At 44.9% G+C, this 21,664-nt stretch overlaps 1 protein-coding gene across 3 annotated transcripts; it reads left to right on the top strand.

Annotated features, from left to right (window-relative positions):
- Nucleotides 1-876: 876 nt before the first annotated feature.
- Nucleotides 877-12,740, top strand: LOC136434742 (ETS domain-containing protein Elk-3-like). Of its 3 annotated transcripts, none has more exons than XM_066427782.1 (5): nucleotides 877-1,116; nucleotides 5,197-5,334; nucleotides 7,486-7,587; nucleotides 9,256-9,377; nucleotides 10,392-12,740. In XM_066427782.1, exons 2-5 carry the CDS (start codon nucleotides 5,328-5,330, stop codon nucleotides 11,457-11,459), a joined length of 1,299 nt encoding a protein of 432 aa, XP_066283879.1. In that variant the 5' UTR covers nucleotides 877-1,116; nucleotides 5,197-5,327; the 3' UTR covers nucleotides 11,460-12,740. The 3 variants fall into 3 exon arrangements, with proteins under 3 accessions (XP_066283879.1, XP_066283880.1, XP_066283878.1); XM_066427783.1 differs by lacking the exon at nucleotides 877-1,116 and adding an exon at nucleotides 1,641-1,779; XM_066427781.1 differs by lacking the exons at nucleotides 877-1,116; nucleotides 5,197-5,334 and adding an exon at nucleotides 6,220-6,548.
- Nucleotides 12,741-21,664: the final 8,924 nt, after the last annotated feature.

Raw genomic sequence — 21,664 nt, 5'->3', positions numbered from 1 at the left:
ATTAAAGAAACAGCATTCGCAGCAGAATTGACCCTCCTCCCCTCCCCCCAAAACAAGTGGCAAACGTTCTTCTAAGAAATGCTCTACCACGAAATGCTTTTACAACTTCCTGTGACACAAGTGGTCGGTACAGTGCAAATATAGGTTTCACCCAAACAATCAAACCGCTCGATAAGTTTGGCTGGAAAAACAACAAAAACATTTCTCACAAACGCTCTGTTGCTCAAGAATACAAACATCTTGTATGTGTTACTGTGCAACGTTAGAAAAATCTGTAAAGTTTTGAGGGGGCTGTCCATTATCCATCTGAAAAATGAACAGATCTTTGCTAAGAAATAGCATTGAATATAAGAAAGAGGACACTATTCCATGGCCAGGGTATTGTAGAAGGAACGTTTCATTTTTTCCTCGTTTAAAATGCCTGTTTTCAGGACAAGTTTCTCATCCTCAAACGCACACAAAGCACCGTCCCTTGGACTCAAGGTGCGCCGCCTAGCTATGAAGTAACACACCAACAATGCAAACACACGATACGGTCTACTCTCCAAGCAGAGCTAGGGTTTCGGCTGGTTTTTAACGTGTTTTTAGGCGTTTTTGTCATGCCTTCTACTTTGTCATCGCAGAGCTTGGGTTTGCGACACAACAAAAACGATGACAAAGTAGAAGGCATGACAAAAACGCCTAAAAACACGTTAAAAACCAGCCGAAACCCTAGCTCTGCTTGGAGAGTAGATACGGTCCACAGCATCCGACCAATGGAGCGGCTCTCTTACCCGCACCGTGACCTCACTGCCCATCTACGTCAACTATTTAATGAGGGTGTTTCCCGGCTTCCTGTGGTTTGCGCATGTTTAGCATTGCTGAAGCACCTCAGACCGCCACTTCCTGTGGACCTTACGACACCCTCCTTGACTGTCTCCACCGCTGGTGCGTTCTCCAATACTAGACTTGTCCTCGCGACGACCAGACGTCTCTTTGGAGTACTACTTTACGTATAGTACAAGAGCGAACGTCATCGCCTACACCTGGACTTGTACGTGACGTGTGTTCGGACCGACTGTCTGCCAACTGGATTTACTGGGTCTTAGGATCTTTGTTTAGGCGTGCGTCAACACGGTAAGAGCCGACCGCTTTCTCCATTGTCTCATGGCTCAAACATCCAGCGCAGGGTCTATTCTATAAAAGCTTTGATAAGTTAGGTTAACTACCAAAAGCCTTGTAGACGTAATCAATCTATTTTCTTAATGACGTAACATGTTGAACTCTTAATGAAAGATATATTTAGTCTATGTATGGGATGAAATGAAGCTATTTTTGTGGCGATGTAAAGCACGGGTTAAGCATGGAGGTATTTAACCTCCTTGGACTAAGGTGTTATCGGTGATGTCTTGGCGGCTTCTAAGCTTACTCAGTTAACGTGAATAGACAATGAACATAAAGACGGTCAAGTATAAAGTTTAGGCTACGGCTATGTGAAGATAATACAGTCGTACTAGCGAGGCACGTCACAGCCTCGATGTAAGGTAAGCTGGCCGAGGTCTACCGTCGGCCCGGCGAACTGACTGACGTCACAGACGGAAGTTGTTATTTCCGGGATCGTGTCGTGTGTGTCTGGTTTTGCGTGAGCTACTTGTGAGCGCCGCCTGTTCAAACACTCCGTCCGTCCGTCCGTCCGTCCGGGAGCTAGCTAACGGTACAGGTGTCACGGTGGTCGCTGCGTGGTCTCTAAAGCAGGGAACGAGAACGCACAGGTTGTCGGCGGTTGGTGTCCAAAAGCAGGTGTGTATCCGTCGTTCCCCGGGGTGGCTCGTTCGTGTTGTAAAGGGGTTTTTGTTATGGTCTGGCTCGGTAGCATTAGTTAGTCAGAGACGAACACACACATGGCGGTATCACTTGTAGGTCAGCCGTGGTCTGCCTCTGCAGCCCGACCCGGATATCCTGTCCCGCCGAAGAATTGTTTGTACGGCGAGACAAGAGGGTAGCCTTTTCCTTTTTGCTTATTTTATAACAGATCAAGGCCATTGCGCTCTCAGTACCTTCGAGTCGCAGCGGTCTCTCACATCTTTGTCTACGCGACGAATAGAATCATATTTTCCTCAGTTCACAATCAGTGAAGGACTATAAAAGCCAATTGTCATGCCCCGGACGCTCTGAGGTTTGTTTCCAAGTATTTTGTCCAGGTTCGTGATATATACGCAAAGGCTATAATGGTGGTGGCACACTCTCTCAGACTAATTGAGCAGCGATATAATAGCACTGCTTTACTCAGCGCGCATGTATTGCATGTATGAATGACATTCTTATATTTGACGTCCTTACTATATGTTTCCTACGTGTAGATCTATATGCCTTAAGACATTCCCTAGACGTCATACTAGAACATTTACGTGGGCCAAAACTGAGACTGTGTCTAGACGCCAGGTAGCTTGAGCAAGGCCACGAGCTTGCCGACCCAGACTACCCTGTGTAGTCTATCTACCCACAGCCCCCGGCCCAGACCCCGACGCAGGAACTGTTTTGGGTCTAAACCGGAGTCGAACCGGATATCCGGTGTGGTCTGTCGCCGCGGTGGTGTCGGCGCGAACCACTAAACAGTCCGTCAGTGGGCTATAATTGAGAAAGCCGTTACTAGATTCGCCTGACAGACAGACTGAAACCGTCCAGATACAGGTAGGCAGAGAGTGGGTTGGTGCGAAGGTGCGTGGGTTGAAACGTAACTGGTAAACAGTGTTCAGTGGTCTAGAATTTAGAGAACTGGAAGCGGAACGGGAAGAGGACTTGTTGCAATTTTAGCTCCACCTGTGTTTGCGCACGTGAATTCTGTGGTGCAAGGTTCGGTGCACAGGTCTGTCATTTAATTCTCTGTATCAAGTTTTAGATCTGTCGCTTCTGTGCGTGCGCTGAGTGTACGTATATTGTTTTTACAGCGCTTTTCAACTAGTCATTCACTGATTCAGCACGTCAAAACTACTCTCCAAGCAGGGGTTGCTCGAGAAGGTTTTTTTTTTTAATCATATACCCCGTTTTCTGTCGTCACTCTCCACCCTTGTCCTTTGAGCCTCCGCCCTGAAGCAGACATGGCAGAGGTTGGTGTAGAGTGCCGATAGAAAACGGGGCATACGATAAAAAGGACACAATCTCATAATCTTCTCCACCAACCTCTGCTTGGAGAGCACGTGTAAACAAGGTATTATTCTCATGAGACTGCGTCGCGCGTGGGCTGGAAACATTTCTGTTTTCCATTGAAGGCCTTCGCGTCCTTGATGGCCACGTAGACAAATTTGCGGCCCACAGGAAGTAGTGTCTAGGAACTAGTATGTAGGACTAGCAGATATCACAATAACACGCCACCAGAGGTTTATCTATCGTCGCGTATTAGTTGTACACTATTTCTACTCGGCTTGCACGTTCTTGCCATGAATGTTTCGAGTCACGATCCAGTTTTGAATAATTGCACCAGGGACAGGTGCTTTCTTAAGCTCCCTTCCAGCTTGCTCGGTTTACTTCTGAAATAAGGAACCAGTATATATTACTAAGAGTTGCATTCCTTCTTAATCTCCAAGCAAATGTGGGCTACGGCTCAGTGTTTTACGTGTGTTTTAGCGGCGTTTTTGTACGCGTTTTTATCTCTTCGCATTCTGCATAGTAAAAAGGGTGCACTGTGCCAAAAAAGACGCGTACCAAATGCCTCAAAAACAAACGCTGAACCGGATTCTACATCTGCTTGGAGATTTTTATAAACAGGAGGTGTTCGCTTTCAGCGTGACCTTGCAACAGACCGGGACGGTTCATTGGGTACGGGTCAAGTTTATGTGCAGGGACTGTTTATTTACTCTTTGAAAAGTAATGGCTACTCCATCTCCAAGCAGATCGTTGGGTGCAAAATCGACAGCCATGCTTCTTGGTAGTCTCTACCAGACCAACTTCGCCGGCTTTAGAGGGGAATAATTGCCATGCAGTTTGGCCGCCATAGGGTTTTATTTGCAGGCGCAGTTATTCAGAGGGAGAATTATTAGCCTTGCCGCGGACTGACTGTACTTGCCAAGTATTCCCTTTTTTGCCGAATTCTACGGTCAATACCCCCGTTGGAGGCTAGCTTCGGAAGGCCTGGTGGAGGCTAGCTTCTTGAGGTGTCAGAGAAAACTGGCTGTCAGAAAATATTGCAGTCTTCCTCCCCCATTTGTCCCCACAGTGCTTCCACCCCAAGTCAAGTTGCGACTACCTATGCACAGCCTTTGAAGATGTAGCCCTGAACGCTGTAGGTCAACACACCTTCCGTATTCGATTCCCGAAAAACAATTTACATCTTTCATTTGTTTGAACGTTTGACCAAGTGCTCTAGGTAGATGCGCATATCAGTATGCCTGCCTTGATTTCACTTGGATAGAGCTACTCGTCAAGCAGAGGTTCGGCTCCGGCTTGTTTTTGACGTCTTGTTATGCGTTTTTGTCGGGCTTTCTATAGTTTGTCCCGTTTTCTTTATGTCGCCAAGTCGAACCTCTGCTTGGAGAGTAGATAGAGCCTACTTGGTTTGACGGACAGGTCCCATCGGATGTTTTCATCAACAGAGCTCTTTCATATTGTTCTTTCTCAGTGCGCATTGATGAGCACCGGTGTACTAAGTACCATGTGCATGGGAAGGGCACCGGACGTAACATTACGTTTCGGAGAAAAACACGTGACGGCAAGATGACTTTTTTTCTCACCTGGTCCTAGATGAGAAGATAATCGACTGAGCAGAAAAGCAAACATCCTGAAACAAACATGTCTATCATCATTATTGTATATTATGCCTTTAATCATTGCCGTTTTCACAAAATATGTTACCAATGTATACATGTACATGTACATTGATAAACCTAACTCACTTATCTGCCTTAGTTGTGCCTAGTTCATTGAATTATAGATGAAAGTCTCTAATGCTATTACACTCTCGTGTGCTGCTATATAATAAGACCGGCGCGCGAAGATGCGTAAACGTACGACGTCATATAGGCTTTGAGCTACGCACGGGAAAACCTTACCGTTACGCAAGGGCCAGCTATGTGAGTTATATAACATACAACATGAAAGTTCAAAATATGGGGCAAAAACTAGATTACCATTTGGCTCCCGGGGGACGTTTCCATAGAAAAACACCGTCTGTTTGCTACCAAATAAGGATGCCGTGGGTTGACTGTGTATCTCTCTCTTTAGTCCCGCTAAGGAAAGAGTTAACGACGACGAGAGGCGAGTCCGGGCGGGGGTGTGAGCATCACCGATACACGCGGGAGATCTAAACGTTGGATTTAAACACCGAACGGCAGTGAACTTGGCAGTCTACGAGAATGCAAGGTGAGCAGGTGTTCTTTTGCTTGTAGTCACATTACGATTTTTATTTCAATTCTTTTCTAGCATACGTTTTCTGCGAAAAAAATACATACAACACACAGAGAATTGTAATGTTTAGGCTATTGATTTTGTCATGGTAGAATCTAGCACGTTTATGTTACAGCTAGTGCAAGCTGGAAATATAATACACGGTCCCATTATGTTTGTACATGTACATACATTTGTATATTGTCATCGATATCTATATATCATGGACTGGTATTTCCATATATGGTGCCTAACAAGGTGTGTATCGTGGGTGTGCACTATATATCACGTGGTGTGTTATTTACTACACATTTATAGCTTCTCAATATTACTACGTTTTCTGTTGACATGTACGATAAGCTAGTTATTTTTAGATAATCCCTTTGTGTGTTTAAACGTAGCTATAGGGTTTAACTCGGCTTTGTAGATCGCAGCATTTACGTACTGTACTTATGGAGAAAATGCATGTGTTCGAAACAATTTCGCACGTTGTCATAAGCCGGTCGCTAGCCCTGGCGGAAATCGCCTGCTACAATGATAGGTGCTGACGGCAGCAGCTGTTTACATTCCGGCGGTTTGGGGGGGGGGGGGGGAGGGCGCACTTCAGACCCGAACGGAAGTGCTAGCAGGCTTCGCGAAGGTCGTATATTCACAATTTTACTTCACAAATTTGGTGTAGAAACAATCCGGTGTGATAATTTTGTTGATACCAATCGATCCAAAAACTAGAAACTGCGAGGTTACCGATATTAAAAACTGAGACGAGTTTTCGCCATCCCCACTTTGAGAAATGGTATCGTCCTGATAATGTTTAGTCACGACCCGACGACAAGTGCGTCACCGATGACGTCAGCAGGCCCATCCCACGCCGCGCGGCTCTGGGCTCTGACGTGAGCGCGCAGATTTAGCAACATGACAGCATTAGGGCGGAGAGAAAGGGCTCCGGAAGACAATACCAACACAATCCCGCGTGCACCGGTAGATAGCATTACGCACAGGCAGGGGTAGCAGTATCAGAGAGCAGCCGCGGCGACAGGACGTGCCTTGTAGCACACGTACAGCCCACCTGTTAAGCCCGTACTACGTTCCCACACCTTATCTACGTTACTACTGGGATCTGTTTGGTTTGTGGCGCACGTAGGAACTTTACAACCGTGTCAGCATGTGTCAGACCGAGGAGGAATACTCAGGTAGAGACGTGTATTTTTGTACGGCTGCTATAATATTCGGTGCATGACTTATTATATACTTGTGCGATTGTAATTATTTTATGGAAATTGACCCTCGCTGATCGAGAATTTGGAGCTGGCGTGGCTGATTCGTATTGTTAGATCCTTAGCGTTGTGTATCAAACGTAGCCCCTACCAGGCTCCATATGTCGCTGGAATAATAGCAGAAATTGTCCAGACAAATAACATGATGCCTTGGTCGCGAACTGTATTGTCAGGCCAGCTAACTCCTGTGGTATGTTATCTGTCTGTTTGGCCAATTTCTATTATTTTTCTAGCGACCTATGGAGTATGGTAGAGGCTATATTCAACGAGGAAGCACCGTGCGTTTGTACTTTTGTTAGGTTGGGGGTTTTCTTTTCGTGCCGCCGGCAGCGTAGGTAGGTGCTGCGAGCCTGTAAATTTTTCACCTGGAATTTACTATCGGACCACGCCGAGCGACGATGACGTTCACGGGTTATTCTTTACCTGGATCAGCCGCATTTCGCACTAGTCTCCGGGCGAACGTAATACACACGCGCGTACGTCACTGACGTCGACGACACGTTAAATATTTCACGTGGATCATCCTTGGTTAAATCCCCCGTGTTAAAGCCATACACCGGCGACACGTATTAGTGCCAATAACGCTCGACAAGGAAGCTATTTCCGGTGGTTACCCGACCGGAAGTAAACTTCCGGCCCTTGTCCCAGAAAATGCGCCAATGTCGGTAACCAGGCGACCGGAAGCCATGCCCTTAAATGGACAAAGCTTCCGCGAATCGCTTCTTTCTGAAGTCAGTTTTCTTTAGCGGCGTGCTTCACTTTAGTTAGTCTAGTGTCTTCCCAGCAGTAGTGAGAGTGGGTGTGTTGTTTGTCCTCAGTACTTCCAGACATTGATCGTGGGTTGTTCTTACAGATTCAAGAGACATGGGAGACTTGTGCGAGCCACCCGCCAAGAAACTTTGCGCCAGTGAACGCCTGACGGAGGTCGACTCGACTGTAACTATCAGACCAAAAGGTGAGTCTTATGTCCCTTTGTTTGAAGTTATACCTTACGACAGTAACTGAGCTAGTATAAGGGGAGGGGTACTAACGCTTGGGGACCAAGTCCACAGCCAATGCCCCCCTCCCCAAATTTCAATAGAATGACTGAGTAAAGTGCCTCCTTTCAACAGTGCCCTATTTGGTCGTTTGAAAAATGGCAAGGAAAGAAAGACAGACGGTATATGATACTCTATATAAACTTAAATGAAAAAGAAACACGATACCCGGAAATATTTACCAGGGGGTGGGGTAGGATTTTTTTCTGAAACCACCCACCCCCGCCCGAATTCTTTAAATAAACTATTCTTGTGTAAAGTCGTACCAGCTGTGTGAAGACGGGGTCATAACCACCGCTGGATTCCCTACTTATAACTCGTATGGTAAATATAGTAAGCGCGGCTTTAGGACAACAAATGCGACAACCACGGCTTTAGGACAAACACGTGGATAAATAGGGAGGGAATGAAAAATAAAATCTACCAATAGCAGACATATTGACACGATTCTTATCTTCTTTTACGACACGATTATGTTTCCACGAAGGAAAAACGGTGATGTCCCTAAGTTCTTCCGTCTTGATTATAGTGTTACTAACAGTTTAATCCACCTGTTTGCTGTGTGCGCCAGTAGATTATGTCGCTGTCTGAACGTTTTGATCCTATAGCCTCCTTATCAGGCTCTCTGTGCCTTTTTTTGGGCTTATGATACATGTTTTTTTAATCTTTTTTTTTCGTACTGGGTCGTTTGTGCATCCAGCCCGCAGTCATTAGGCTCGTAGATGATTACGGGCTGGCTGCACAAACGAACCGGTACGAAAAGAAGTCATCAGCAAAACGTGTATCATAAGCCCAAAAAAGGTCCCAGAGAGCCTGCTAAGGAGGCTATTTATCTTATTGGTTTTACGTGACATCTCTCAGTGGCGGCAGGTGCAGTGCCAACTGAAAAACGGCAAGGATTGCTGACAATGAGCCATTCATTTTCCCACCGTGTCTTACGACTGCTGGACCTGTGCCATAGATTGCACGTCATTTAGAATAGACAAGTACAAGGTCGTGACACCAGGAAAACCCTTTTCGGAGAAAAAGCGGAAGTCCTGTCGTTACAGAGTCTGCAAATAATCATAAGGCTTAGCTGATCCCAAGAAATGAAGCTTACAGTCTATGCAATTCGCTGAACGTGAACGCTGGCTGGTCCCCAATAGTCTGGCAAAATAGTCATCTCAAAGCAGATATAAGGACACTGCTCATTCTCGGAATTTCTGCAACACTGTTTGCAATCTTTTCCAGTATTGCATTTGCCGAGAATTAGACAGGTCCTTCCCCCTGCTTGAAGATTAGGAAAAGAGAAGAATTGGCCATGACATTATGAGCCCCAAAAAGAAAATTACCCGTAGAGCCTGCTAAGGATAGCCTGGGTGTCATCCGATTACTACCGGGGCTCCTACACTCGCTACCCTGAAATTTTATTTTCAGGGTAGCGAACTCGAGTCCCGGTAGTAATCCAGATGACACCCAGGCTATGCTAAGGAGGCTAGGGTAGACAGTGATGGGTTAAAGAACAAACAAATTTTGCATACAATTTAATGTATTCCACGTGGTAGAAATCACCGTTTGTTTTAAACGTTACATTTCCTGTTTTCTAGGAATGGAGCCCAATCTAACGTTGTGGCAGTTCCTCCTGGAGTTGTTGCTGGACCCGAAGAACGCTAACCTTATCGCCTGGACGTCCAACGACGGCGAGTTCAAGCTGAACAGTGCAGAAGAGGTGAGACATGTTTTTTTTTTAACTTTTAGACTGCATTTCAATCAGTCAATACATACATATGCATAAAAGGAAATAGAAAAAAGGCAACAATGTATACAACCGTAAACAACAGATCCAACGATGAATGAAAAAAAAAACTGCGAAGGATATGAGACATGTTAACGAAAAGATGTAGCTCTTGTTTTGACAACAAATCCCGAAAATCCTGCTTTGAAAAACAATACCTGGAAACTCGAGAGAAGGGGGCAAAAGTTCATAAATCCCTTTACTGGGTCTGATGTTTACTTGTAGATGGGTCTGATGTTTTGCCCGGCTTGTAGAGGGACTGAAAGAGCACTGAATACGTTTAATATCTCAAAGTAGTTCTGAGAAAATTTTCGAGTGGAAAGATACATTGTAACAAAGATGTGTTTCACAAAAAGGGCTGGTAGCCGCAATCTATTCTCACAGTGCACGTCTTATCATAAAAATGGTGCATCATACGTTCTTCATTATCTTACGTTGCGAGTCTTGCGACCAGAGCTACTTCCATGTGATGATGTGTGTTCTAAAAAAAAGTCCCTCAGTTCTTTCACCCGGTGGTTTTCATGATAATCTTTCTGATCTGCTATATTTAAAGCCCGCACATAAAACACGCGCGTAGTTCCGGTGCGTATGGCGTGTGCGCACACAGGATGTCCGTCCGAGTGTATAATCACTCAGGTAGTCAATATGTTTATTGGATCTCCGGATATGTAACAGGGTCAAGCAAATTTGATCGGTGTTAAGTATTCATAGTCCTATTTTTGGTAGTCATTGCGTTAAGTGGAAGTCTGACGGTAATTATGATAAGGCCGTGACGTACGTAAAAGCATCGGCGAGCCACATTTCTTAATTACTGGCCTTTTTGTAGCAAATTATGTACATGTGAGTACATGTAGGTGATAAAGATGTTAAAAGGGGGCTTTTTGAGTGTGTTTTCTTTGTATAACGTAGATAATTAGATATTTATCGTTATATTTTTTTACGCTACAGGTGGCACGACTGTGGGGTTTGAGAAAGAACAAGACCAACATGAACTACGATAAGTTGTCGCGGGCCCTGCGTTATTACTACGACAAGAACATCATCAAGAAGGTCATGGGGCAAAAGTTCGTCTACAAGTTTGTCAACCTCCCCGACGTCCTGAAACCTGACGTCAAGCCATCCCTCCATCCGATCGCGCCGGACGTTGGCCGCGCGTCGCCCCACCAACATCAACAACATCAACACAACATGGCGGCCATGCAGGTGTACAGCAGCGTCGCCAACACGCACGCGCAGAACGCGTCAGTCATGACGTCACAGCACCCCCACTCCTCCATGGCGGGAGTAAGAGAGACCGTGCCCCACCTGAGCGGCCACGGGGTGATGAACACTTCCCACATGAGCGTGCCTCAGCTGCACCTGTCGGTCGAGCGCCCGCACCCGCGGCCACACTCCCAGCCCTGCGTCACCCAGTCCGTGCCCGTCAGCCTGCAGTTCCGCACCGCGACGCCAGACACGCTCAGGCGCAGCAGCCCGCACATCGCCGTCACCACGGCCGCCTTCAACCCCATCACCACCAAGTCCTTCGAATTCCACCACCACCAGATGCCCGGCACTTCCTCGGCGGCCCACCTGGTGCAGAGCTCCGCCGGATCCACGATCCACCGCCCGGCGGTGTCCCGACACAGGCCGCACTTCATCTCCATCCCCAACATCATCAGCGTCGACTCTCCCATCAAGAGTCCCACCCTGACCACTAGACCCACCGGCGCCGCCGACAGCCTCACCACCACACACTTCAGCGCCCAGACGCCCATCATGGTCACCTCCTCCCCCTCCCCTCTCATCCCTAACGGCCAGACCGGAACCCCGGTCATCCCTCTCCACTTCTGGAGCACCCTGTCCCCCGCCGCCGCCCTCAGTCCCCGCTTCACCCCCACCTCCAACCACTTCCAGTTCCCGGCCATCACCGGGTCTGGCTCCATGCCTGTAGCGATCGGCGTCCCCGTCAACTCCTTCACGGGTCTCCCGCTATCCCCCCTCATCCTATCCCCGGGGTTTCAGAAGGTTTACTGACTAACCGACGACAGCCAAAACAGGAGCGGACCAACGTACTCCCGATCCCCTTCCCCTGAATCCAGCCTTTAACCACCCGGAACCTTCTCTAAAACCGCGATCTTTCGCAGGGATGAAAAAAAAAAAACTGAGCGCTGGCCGCCAGTGGACTGAACGAAGCGAAGGACTTTCATTAGCTTGTATTCGCAGTTAAGTAGATTTCGTAGAATTTGTACAAGACCTACACGAGGTTGTCTTTCGAAACGATCTTTGTATATTTGCCAAAAAATTCCACGAATGACAACTTTGAACACATCGTTCATGAGGACCAATTAGGGTAAAAGATGAGTCTACTTTTTGCCAAAATTCTTCTTCTCATATGAGCACCCTGATTTGGTGGTAGAACGTGGACCACAAAGACGTTCTTTTCGTCTGATGCTGTTTTTTTGTTTATTGTTTGCGACCGTTCAAAGAACGAAGCTGTATAAAGATAGTTCTTAGTACTATAGAATTCAGTCAGAGGAGTAATAGAGAGCCAAGTTTAGACAACAACTTCAGACATGTTGTTCTGATACGATACTCTTGCCTCAGCCTAGCCCAATTTGTGGATTTCTTTGACTGAGTTCAGATAATGTCTGTTCATGTGATATGTGTATTTATATAAGTTTTTGTCCAGTTGATACCAGACTCTATATTTATTGTGGTCATATTGTATGCTACTTTGTAAAAGTGCCGTATCACCAAATGATCTTTGTCGGATATTTTATGATATTCTTCCGTAGTGAAAGTGAAAGTGAATTATGGAAAATTCTTCTGTGATTTCCAGACAGGATATTTTTCTACTTATATTACTTGTAAAAGTCGTACACTTGTTTGAGACCATCGACTGAAGTTACCTGGCTTCTCCCATATCACTGATTTGAGTATTTGTGTAGTATTGACTGACGTGTGGCCAAACATGCCAACTTCGATTGTATTTCTAGTACGACACAACATAGTTTGTTGTGAAGACACTTGTACAGTTCCTTTACAGTGCGTTTGTTTAAACTGAAGACGTATTCCACAGATAGATTTTAAACTTGATCACCAAACGTTGGTGTTTCGTTCACATAGATACTTTTGGTGCGACACCTTCTAACATACACGATTTTGTCAGAAGAATAGGGAAAGAACAAAAAGCCATGATCTTCAGATGGACGGAAAGCGAGTGTTTAAAGTGCACACAGAACGATGGGATATTTTGAACATATTTGTAAAGCTCCCCTTGCTATTGCTTGATATAATAAAGACTTTTATGACGTATGTATCCGACTGGAAGGGTTTTCTTGTCTATAACAAGTATTGGGAGAATGATTGATTATTGAAAATGGATTAAAGCACATCTAGCCTCTACCGGGCTTCACAGGTCGCTGGAAACATAATAGAAATTGGCCAAATAGACGGATAACATGCCAGAGGAGTTAGCTTCCCAGGGGGTACAGGCTTCAGAGCGGCAAACTGTACCCCTATAGCGGACTAACTCCTCTAGCATGTTATTCGTCTATTGGCCAATTTTTACCCTTTCCAGCCGCCTCTGATCTGGAGCTTGGTAAAGGCTAATGTACACTGTTTAGAAGTTCTATCCACTGTCCGTAGAAAGTGATTCATTTGATCCAAAAATAACTGTCAATATAAAATACAGTCACAGGCAGCGGCTCAGCATTTGGGAAAGAGTATGGATCGAGTTGAGCACACACAACTAAAGCGGACTAGCCCCTGCTGTGTGTAGTGCTTGCACAAAGTTGTGTGGCCCAAGGGCTTCGGAGCGGAGATGGGCGCAGCCATATGCACCCTGGTGCTCGAGGACTTTAACCTCTGATACAAAACGTGGAGCATCTGAGCTTAAGTTAGAATTGACCTTGTGAAATTTTAGGAAAAGATTCTCACATTTGATGGAAGAGGGATGAATAAATATACATGTATGCAAACCTGTCATAGAAAATTACAGTGATTCAGGTAACGGTTTCCTCAGTCATTAAAACCGACTCCGTCTGTGATACAAACACTTCAGATACCCAGTAACAACTCCATATTTGGTACCGCTGCGGACGCATCATCTATCTCTTATAGAAGTGCCTCATACGTTCAAACTACTTAGAAGATGCCACAATACTGCGCATAATAGCAGCATAATATAAAATCCATCAATTCTTCAGTGGCGAGTTGCAGCCTTTTCCTTTTATGTACTGGTTTTCAGCAGTGCTTTATTGTTAGGTGGTGTTTTGACGCCCTTGGGATGGAACCTGGGATGTTTTTTTCTCTTCTCGCCGTCTGCTATGACGCACGAACGTCTCTCCGTCGTACGTCATCGATCCACGTGCGCACTCCCCCACACGTCAGCGGTTGCGCAATTCCGGAACTTAGCTTCCCCTCGCGCAGGGTGTTGAATAGAGGGGAAGCGCTCGGCTTTAATTACAACGGCGGGATGTCGCGTGTGTCGGGCACGCGCCTTGCTCGGCGCATAAACGACTTTGACATCCCGTTTCGAAGGACAAGGACATTCGGTAACCTGAAGGAGGGTCTGCATGCCGTGTTTCCGTGTTGCGTAGCGAGCTATTTTTCAATTCACCGTTAATCGTAGTTGGCCCATTCTGTCTGATCCAAGGTTTAGCGTTGTTGGCAAATCATTCATGGAGCGTGATTGGTCGCTTTATTTCTACGTAGCACGTTATTGGTTATACTGAATTCATCGTTAAGAGATATTGAAAAATTCTTCATATATCTTACTGTCGAAGGCCAGATCGCCCAAAGGTCAGCGCAGGACGTCCGATGTTAGCAGCCCAGTTTTGCCAATTATCAAAGATACCCAAATCTAGCATAGCGTCAATTTACTGTTACCTCCTAAATTTACCACCAAGCGTTGTTGGCCCTCCTACATTTGATGCTAATCGTACTTGACTTTCCTGAATTTGCCACTAAGCTTTGTTGGCCCTAATGAATTTACCACTTTTCGCTATTGGTCCTCCTAAATTTACCACTAATCGTTCCTGGTTCTCCTAAATTTACCGTGCAGCGCTGCCACGCCACCCCCATGCGGACCCTCCTGAAGTCAAGTGGATATAAGAATGAATGAATGAAAGACCTTTATTGTACATTTATGCTTAAACAAGCTAAGTACAGGTCATGGTGATAAGCAAAGGACTACATACAGTGGTGATAACATAACGAAATATAATGAGATATCTTACTGTGTCTAATAGGACTAATCTATACTTGTCTACTGTTTACAGGTTCGACTTCTTCTCGCTTCATAAGGCAATTGTAGATGTATGTAGATATGGAACTCGTAATACATGGTTTGTTCAGTTTCATTATAAATAGGAATTTTTCAGTGCTGTTTATATATTTAAAACTAGGGAACTTATCTTGTATATAAGTATAAAGGATATTTCTCTCATCGTTATATAATGTACATTCCACAACAAAATGGCTTTCGTCCTCAATTCTATCTAAATTACAAAATTGACAAATTCTTTCTTGCAGAGGAATGCGGTTGTGTCTGCCCTTTTCAATGTTCAGTTTGTGTGAACTTATCCGAAGTTTTGTGATTGCTGTTTTGTGTCGAGAGTTTGTAATGTTTAGATATTTCTCCTCGTGGTAAGTATTCTTAAATAATCTGTACGTTCGTAATTTGTTATTGTTTCGCATTTCTGTTGTAAAATGTTGGATATAGATCGCGCCCGGGAGGATGATGACACCGGGAGGCGGAGAGCCCGCAGGTTGTTCTGTGCGTTCACGTAAGCTGAAAAATAACCCCGTTTACCGGACATGTACAGGAAGAGTGAATGAATGAATGAATGAATGAATGAACTTTCTTGCTCAACAATCGTACATGGTACGATGTATGGCATTAAATCAACAATACTATATACTATGAGGCTAATCTATCCTAAGTACAAAATGTTATCGAAACCAGTGTATGGGTTACAATATAGCCATGTTTGGGTAATTCTGTCTAGCTTTTGGAATGATTTGCGGTGAACTTGACCTATGTAGGTGGATATGAGTAGAGCATATCGCAGGGTCTTTATTCTAAGCCTCCTCTGCAGGCCTTCTGGGCGGCGCCGGCGTTTATTTTCGGGGGGGGGGGGGGGGGGGCTGATTCGCGATTTTCACCATATCGCGGCCAGGTTCCTTTGCTGGAGAAATCGTTTTGCCGCATGCCGCATGTACGTTTTCTTGGAATATGCTAATCATCGCTCGCCCCGAAAATAAACGCTGGCGCCGCTCAGACGGCCTGCAAAGGAGGCTAAACCATTCTTGAGTTACGATGTCATGCACTTGTCAATTCATGGGTCATGTTACTGAGGTATCTACACAGGATCTGACAGTCTACATGATGACTGTTCGCCTATATGGTATATTTGGTCGATTTGGAAAAATTGTAGCCTCAGTTGCAGACTCCTTCGGGCAGTTTTCTGTTTCAAATTATCATTTTCATTTTACAGTACATTCTTTTTTCTTATTGCTGTCCTTTTCGACCAGCAAAAAGAAAAAAAAAATGTAATAAGAAAACGGTAAATTGAAAGAAAATTGCTCACTACCTGAAAGTTCTGATGAACATAATCTCCACATCTCGACACATGTCCATGGCATATATCAAGTGATATTACTATAGGTTACCACCAGTCATGCATTCAAACAAGAGGTACACGTGTCAGCCTAGAAAAATTAAAACATTGCTAATCCTTATCATCAACATTGACTTATAATAATCCCCATATTATGCGTCATATGGTGCACTCTGTAATGTGCCAAGATATAATTCCCTTCTCGAGTCGAATACGCCTCTAACATGATTCGAAATTAGTGCTGAATTTCGTTTTCTTTTCATTTGATGATTTTCCCTACACTGAGTCGCTGGGAGAGAGCAATTGTGATATTCTGAATTCTATTGCTTCACCGTCCAGGAATGTCCCTAACGTTATAGCTCAACTGGTACCAGTCTCAACTGAGAGGCTGCTAAAAAAACATGGGTTAGAACATCTCGGTTGGGGCTGCACCCGTCTTTTGGCAGGGACGTAAAATGGGGTCCCGTGTTCCTCAAGCACGGCACGTTAAAGGGGAGGGCTTGCAACCTCTTTCTGTAAAGGTATACCCTGCTACTGAAGCAGCAAGGAAACTTACTGGCCTACATGTATGTTCCACCAGGCACTACAATGATCTGAACGTACGAAATAATTACCGAACGCTTCGCCGTCTATCACATTTTCATGGGTCATTGTGTGTCAACAGAGACGCCTATCGACTTCAAGTCGCATAATAGTATCACGACACATACTAGTACCTGTCTTAAAATTCTGCAATACTCCACGGAGTCGTTTGAGGTCTCCCCTCATCCTGTTGCAGCCTTTGCCTGCGGGTCCGCTTTTCTCTAGCCTTTTCTCAAAATCCTGCACAACCCAGCCTACAGTGCAGCACCTGCGGCCGGTGGTTCCGTGCTAGAATCGGCCTGATCAGCCACGCCCGCACCCACAAAGACGACTGAAGTCGAGGTTCTCATCGACTACGATGGACGAACATCATCACCAGGCCCCGCGGATGGCTGGAAATCGGCCAAATAGAGTGAATAGAATGCTAAGGGAGTCGGCTACGGAGAGAGGGTCCAATATGCCATCCTAGGCGCCTGTGAATTAAACCCTCCGATGGCCAAACTCCCCTGGCAAATATTCTCCCTATAGCCGGCGCGGTTAGTCTGGTAGAGACTACCGCTTTCCCGACAAGACAGACGGTAGATCGAGGTAACTTACTGTGAGGATTATACCTTGGGAAAGCTTGGGAAGAGACCGTCCGAAAGAGTCAAAACAACAAATGTAAGGCAAATCAATGTCTACATCTGGCTAAAAATGAAAACGCTTTTCAACGTCAATTCAATTCTTTATTCAAATACCAACCTTGCAGACATACAAACGTTAGTCTGGATGGCGTTGATATTTACTATGAAACATAGACTTAACACATGTATACACACATGAATATATATATATATACCCATCATTGCATACAAAAAGTTCAGCTTTAAGGCAGCCTGCCAACAATAAACGTTGGAATTTCCTTAACTAGGTGGTACACAAGTACAAGTACCGCAGCTGGCGAAATATATAACGTTACATACATCGTGTCATACTAATATTGCACAGTACGGCTTTTCGAGTGACATCGATATCTGTCACTTTTGTTCACCGTCAAAGAATAAAGTGACAGACGAAGTCGTAGGGAATGATTTCCAGATTTCTCACTAATGGTAAAGCAATCGGTGTCCATATCTTTGAAAAAGAGGATATCTTCAACTATAAGATGTTGGACACTTCCTGTTGGATTGACACTGATAAGTGCATAATAAGCCCGTCACGACAGCGATACACTCCCCAGTCATTTTCCGCTGTCTGCCCAGCGTAAAATGTAAGATGTAAGTTTTGACCTTGACGCTGAGTAACTTCGCGTATGCCATAGCATAGGCTGATTCTGTCATGTCCGTGTGGAAAGTAATCTTACTGTGGTAAATGTTGATGGCCTGTGACGTCACCCAGTCATTTTCCGCTGTCTGCCCAGCGTAAAATGTAAGTTTTGACCTTGATGTAATAAAGGGTCACGCTGCGTAACTTCGCGTATGTCCATGGAAGTAATCTTACTGTGGTAAATTTTGGTGGCCTGAGACGTCACCTGGCCGTGCCCTGAATGTTGAAATAAGAGCTCGTGCGAAGACTAGGTTTGGGATGGGTCGGGGTGAGGAAAATGCAAAAATTCTGACATTAGGTTTTGTGACGTTTAAGTCCCTGTCACAAATAAGAAATTCAGCTCGGCCGACGTGTTGGCGAGCTTCGAATGTGCATTTTCGGCCGAAGTATGGCCGACGTCCTGTCGATTACGCGGGCTTCGGGCGATTTTTAGAAATAAAAGTTGATCCAAATATTGGCCTTTTACCAGGTTAATCGATACTGATTTCGTCCATGTCCAAGAGATGGTACCATCTCATGGGGGATTTTTAGCTTTCAGTGTTCGACGGACGTCGCCCAAGATTTTCATTGGAAAATACGGTCGATGCTCGGGCGATTTTGAAATTCGGCGAGCTTCGGGCGATCTGCAAAGTCGGCCGACGCTCGCATGAATTGTGACGCCGGCTTTAGGAGGGCTAGAAGATCTGACTCCGTTCAGTTTGTTGCATGTTACAGTTGTCCTTGGATTAAAGGACAAACAAAACAAGAGCTATTTCATATTCAACTGGTGCAGTCAGGAGTAATATCTACTAACCTAATTCCACCAGTGTACATAATTCCGCCACCCTAAAAAGATACGTCTGAACAAACAAATCTCCAAGCCAACATCATCGGGTATAAAGCTCTCTTGCATATATCCAAACTGTGCATACTTCTTTGCTGCACAGGAGATGTCTCAAACCCAATGTTTTTCAAAGTGACGGATTCATGTAACCCGGCGTTTTATGTATTACGGTTGAGACTGCATTGCAGTAACACATATAGCTAGCTTCAGTGCATAGTGAAGAGACGGGCTTGTCTCGAAAGCTCCCCAGAGTAGAAATCCCAACTGATATTCTTTCATCAGAGGCAATTTGTAAGCAGCGAATTAAGTTTCCTCCACAACTGATAATGATGATTACACAGTACGTGCCTAGTGGTCTTGGGCGTAATTTCACCTTTGATGTGTGTTCTGATTGTTTTCGACAGGAAATTGCATATGATTGAACTCAATAGGTCATACGTTATGGTAAATAGGTAGGCACGTCATGAATGCAAAATGCACATTTTCCAGCTCTTTCCTTCAGTCACTGACGAAAGATAGCGGATGCTGTCTGAAACGTCTGACTGCTTCAAAATCTTATCCAGTTGCTTGAGTAACTGTTTTGGGCGTATCTTATTACCTGGATGTGTAACCTTCATCAACGTAATATGCACATTTGTTTTTAGTCCCTGCAATGGCGAAGGTAATGCGCATATTGTACTGAGGATGGTGTATTATAACAGGCCCCTCTGGTGAAACGCTACAAACTTGCGTATTTGCCACAACATGTTCAATAGATACAACTGCCTTATGTCAAAATCCCTATACGTTCAAACAAGGACATTATATAACAAACAAGTGGTTGTCCTCGATTGAGGTGAAGCATGGTGATTTTTTCAAGTAGCCAGCAAGACGGCTTCGCTACAGCTCGCGTTGTAATTATCCGTCATATCCGAACGAAAGATTGCAGACTCATCTCAAATGGGGCAGAGCCCTTGATATGATAACCAAGGAGGATAATATCTCCTTGATATACGGACATCTTATGAAATACACTATGTCACGAAAGTGGTAAACCTCTCCCCCACTATATTGGGGATTACGCACTCATTAGCCTTAGAGTTTGCATCTCTGATGTTTACCGTATTGCAGTTTTTTCTTCATTTATTCGGCTAAACAAAACACACATAAATATACACATATACATATACACGTACATATACGTACACATACATGAAGAAGAAATATAAGTATAAATGCTAAAAGTGTACAAACACAGACATAAATTGCCAATAAATTGTCAATTAAGGAAACGTTGCACATCTGAATCTAAACAGTGCAGTGTCTGGTTAGACGTTATGATATATGTGAAAATCATTTCAATGTGAATAGTAACATTTTGCATTTGTATTTGTATCACATTATACGTGTACACCGGAGTATGCATATGGAGGTGTTGCCTTCTGTCCCAGGCTGCACCGTTTCATCACCCCTTCTGTTTGAACACCATGTTTCTGTATGGGGACATTGAAAGATGGCGTCCCAGACGTTTTGAATAAGTATTATTACGTAGCATTACGTAATCTGTGAGACTATAATCAGGTATAGTCATGTCGATGATGTATTGTTGTGAAGAATATATGGGAGAAAGCCACTTGTTCGCAAACCTGAACCGGACTCATACATTGTATAAATGTCGCCTTTATCATAATATACAGCGTCTTGTATAACAGGTCTGGTGTGAACCGCGTGCCGTGGTATGTTATGTTATGTTACATGTATGTTGCCAAGCAACTATCTACAATCATTCCGCATTCCTCCCTCCCCTCGGATGTGTATTGTACCGTCCCTGGGTTGTGCGGCTGCTGCCGGAACCGTGTTCGAGGGCGCACAAGGGCAGGGAGTGGTTTGAACGAGACAGGTGTTTTGAACAAATTACGTGTGCTAGAGCTGCGCGTACGTGTGGACGAAACCTCACAAAGTAGGACAATTTATCAGTCCACAGGCACGTGTTGTTTAGCCGGGAACAATACGGGACGTGTCCGCCGGCCCCGGTGACCATCGACGGGCTCCATAGCACCACCACGACCAGACGACTTCGCTACTTGGAGTGGGTCCGCCCACAGCAATCTACCGGCGGATAGGAGAATGAAATACTCCATCCAAGAAACCAGCTTTCACTGGAAGCAAACAAATTCCACCTGACGGAAAAGAACACCTGTATTTTTTCGGCTACCCCGGCGATTCTTCGTGTTGTTGTTTCGCCGAGACGGCAGACAACGTGGTCCCAAAGGACCGTTGTAACTAGGCGTCTTCACACTGTCTCTAAGGAAGAACACAGGTTAATCATCTTTGCATAAACTCCTTATTTCCATATCTCGCCGGAAAAGGGCTTCAGTTGATCACAGGATTGACTTCAAAGATGTCGAACCAGGGATGAAAATTCACAACAGACGATTTTTGGACAAATACGTCGCAAACTCACGGCAAAACTGGTAGGTGAGTAACGTTATATTGCGTCATGCAATCCATGCATATATTTTATGTTTGTGTATAATTATTCATATCTCCAAAACGACGTTTCTGACTAGTCGATTGTTGACTAACAATTTGGGGATTCGGTGTCAACTGGAGTGTTGGTTTCCACGAATGTCTTTGTGTGCAAGTCACTGTTTGTCACAAGAGCCCTCTGAGTAATACGTATTTGGTAGACAAGGGTATTGAAGGGGGCTTCTAAACGAACATGAGGATGCATTCAATGTATACGTCTGGGTGCGTACTGTACTAGTGCATCGACATTTTTTCACATCGTTTTTTCAAGAGTTCGTGTCACATAATCATACTTTGTCACCAATCTGACAATGAATTATCGAGGATTTTTGGTCACGTAATTTCAACATTACATAAAAAGGAGTCGCGTACTGTTTTGTCAGTTGATTAGCAGTATG

This window comes from Branchiostoma lanceolatum, chromosome 5 (genome assembly GCF_035083965.1).
Source record: "Branchiostoma lanceolatum isolate klBraLanc5 chromosome 5, klBraLanc5.hap2, whole genome shotgun sequence".
Lineage (NCBI taxonomy): Eukaryota > Metazoa > Chordata > Leptocardii > Amphioxiformes > Branchiostomatidae > Branchiostoma > Branchiostoma lanceolatum.
Note: the sequence above shows the minus strand (reverse complement) of the source record. Positions and strands in the feature narration are given on the sequence as shown.

Bases quoted from the DNA above. Each gene is read 5' to 3' on its own strand.
- LOC136434742 (XM_066427781.1), top strand. From the start codon at position 6,521: ATGTGTCAGACCGAGGAGGAATACTCAG. The intron at 6,549-7,485 runs GTAGAGACGTGT...TTGTTCTTACAG, and splicing joins GACCGAGGAGGAATACTCAG to ATTCAAGAGACATGGGAGAC. The intron at 7,588-9,255 runs GTGAGTCTTATG...CCTGTTTTCTAG, and splicing joins TGTAACTATCAGACCAAAAG to GAATGGAGCCCAATCTAACG.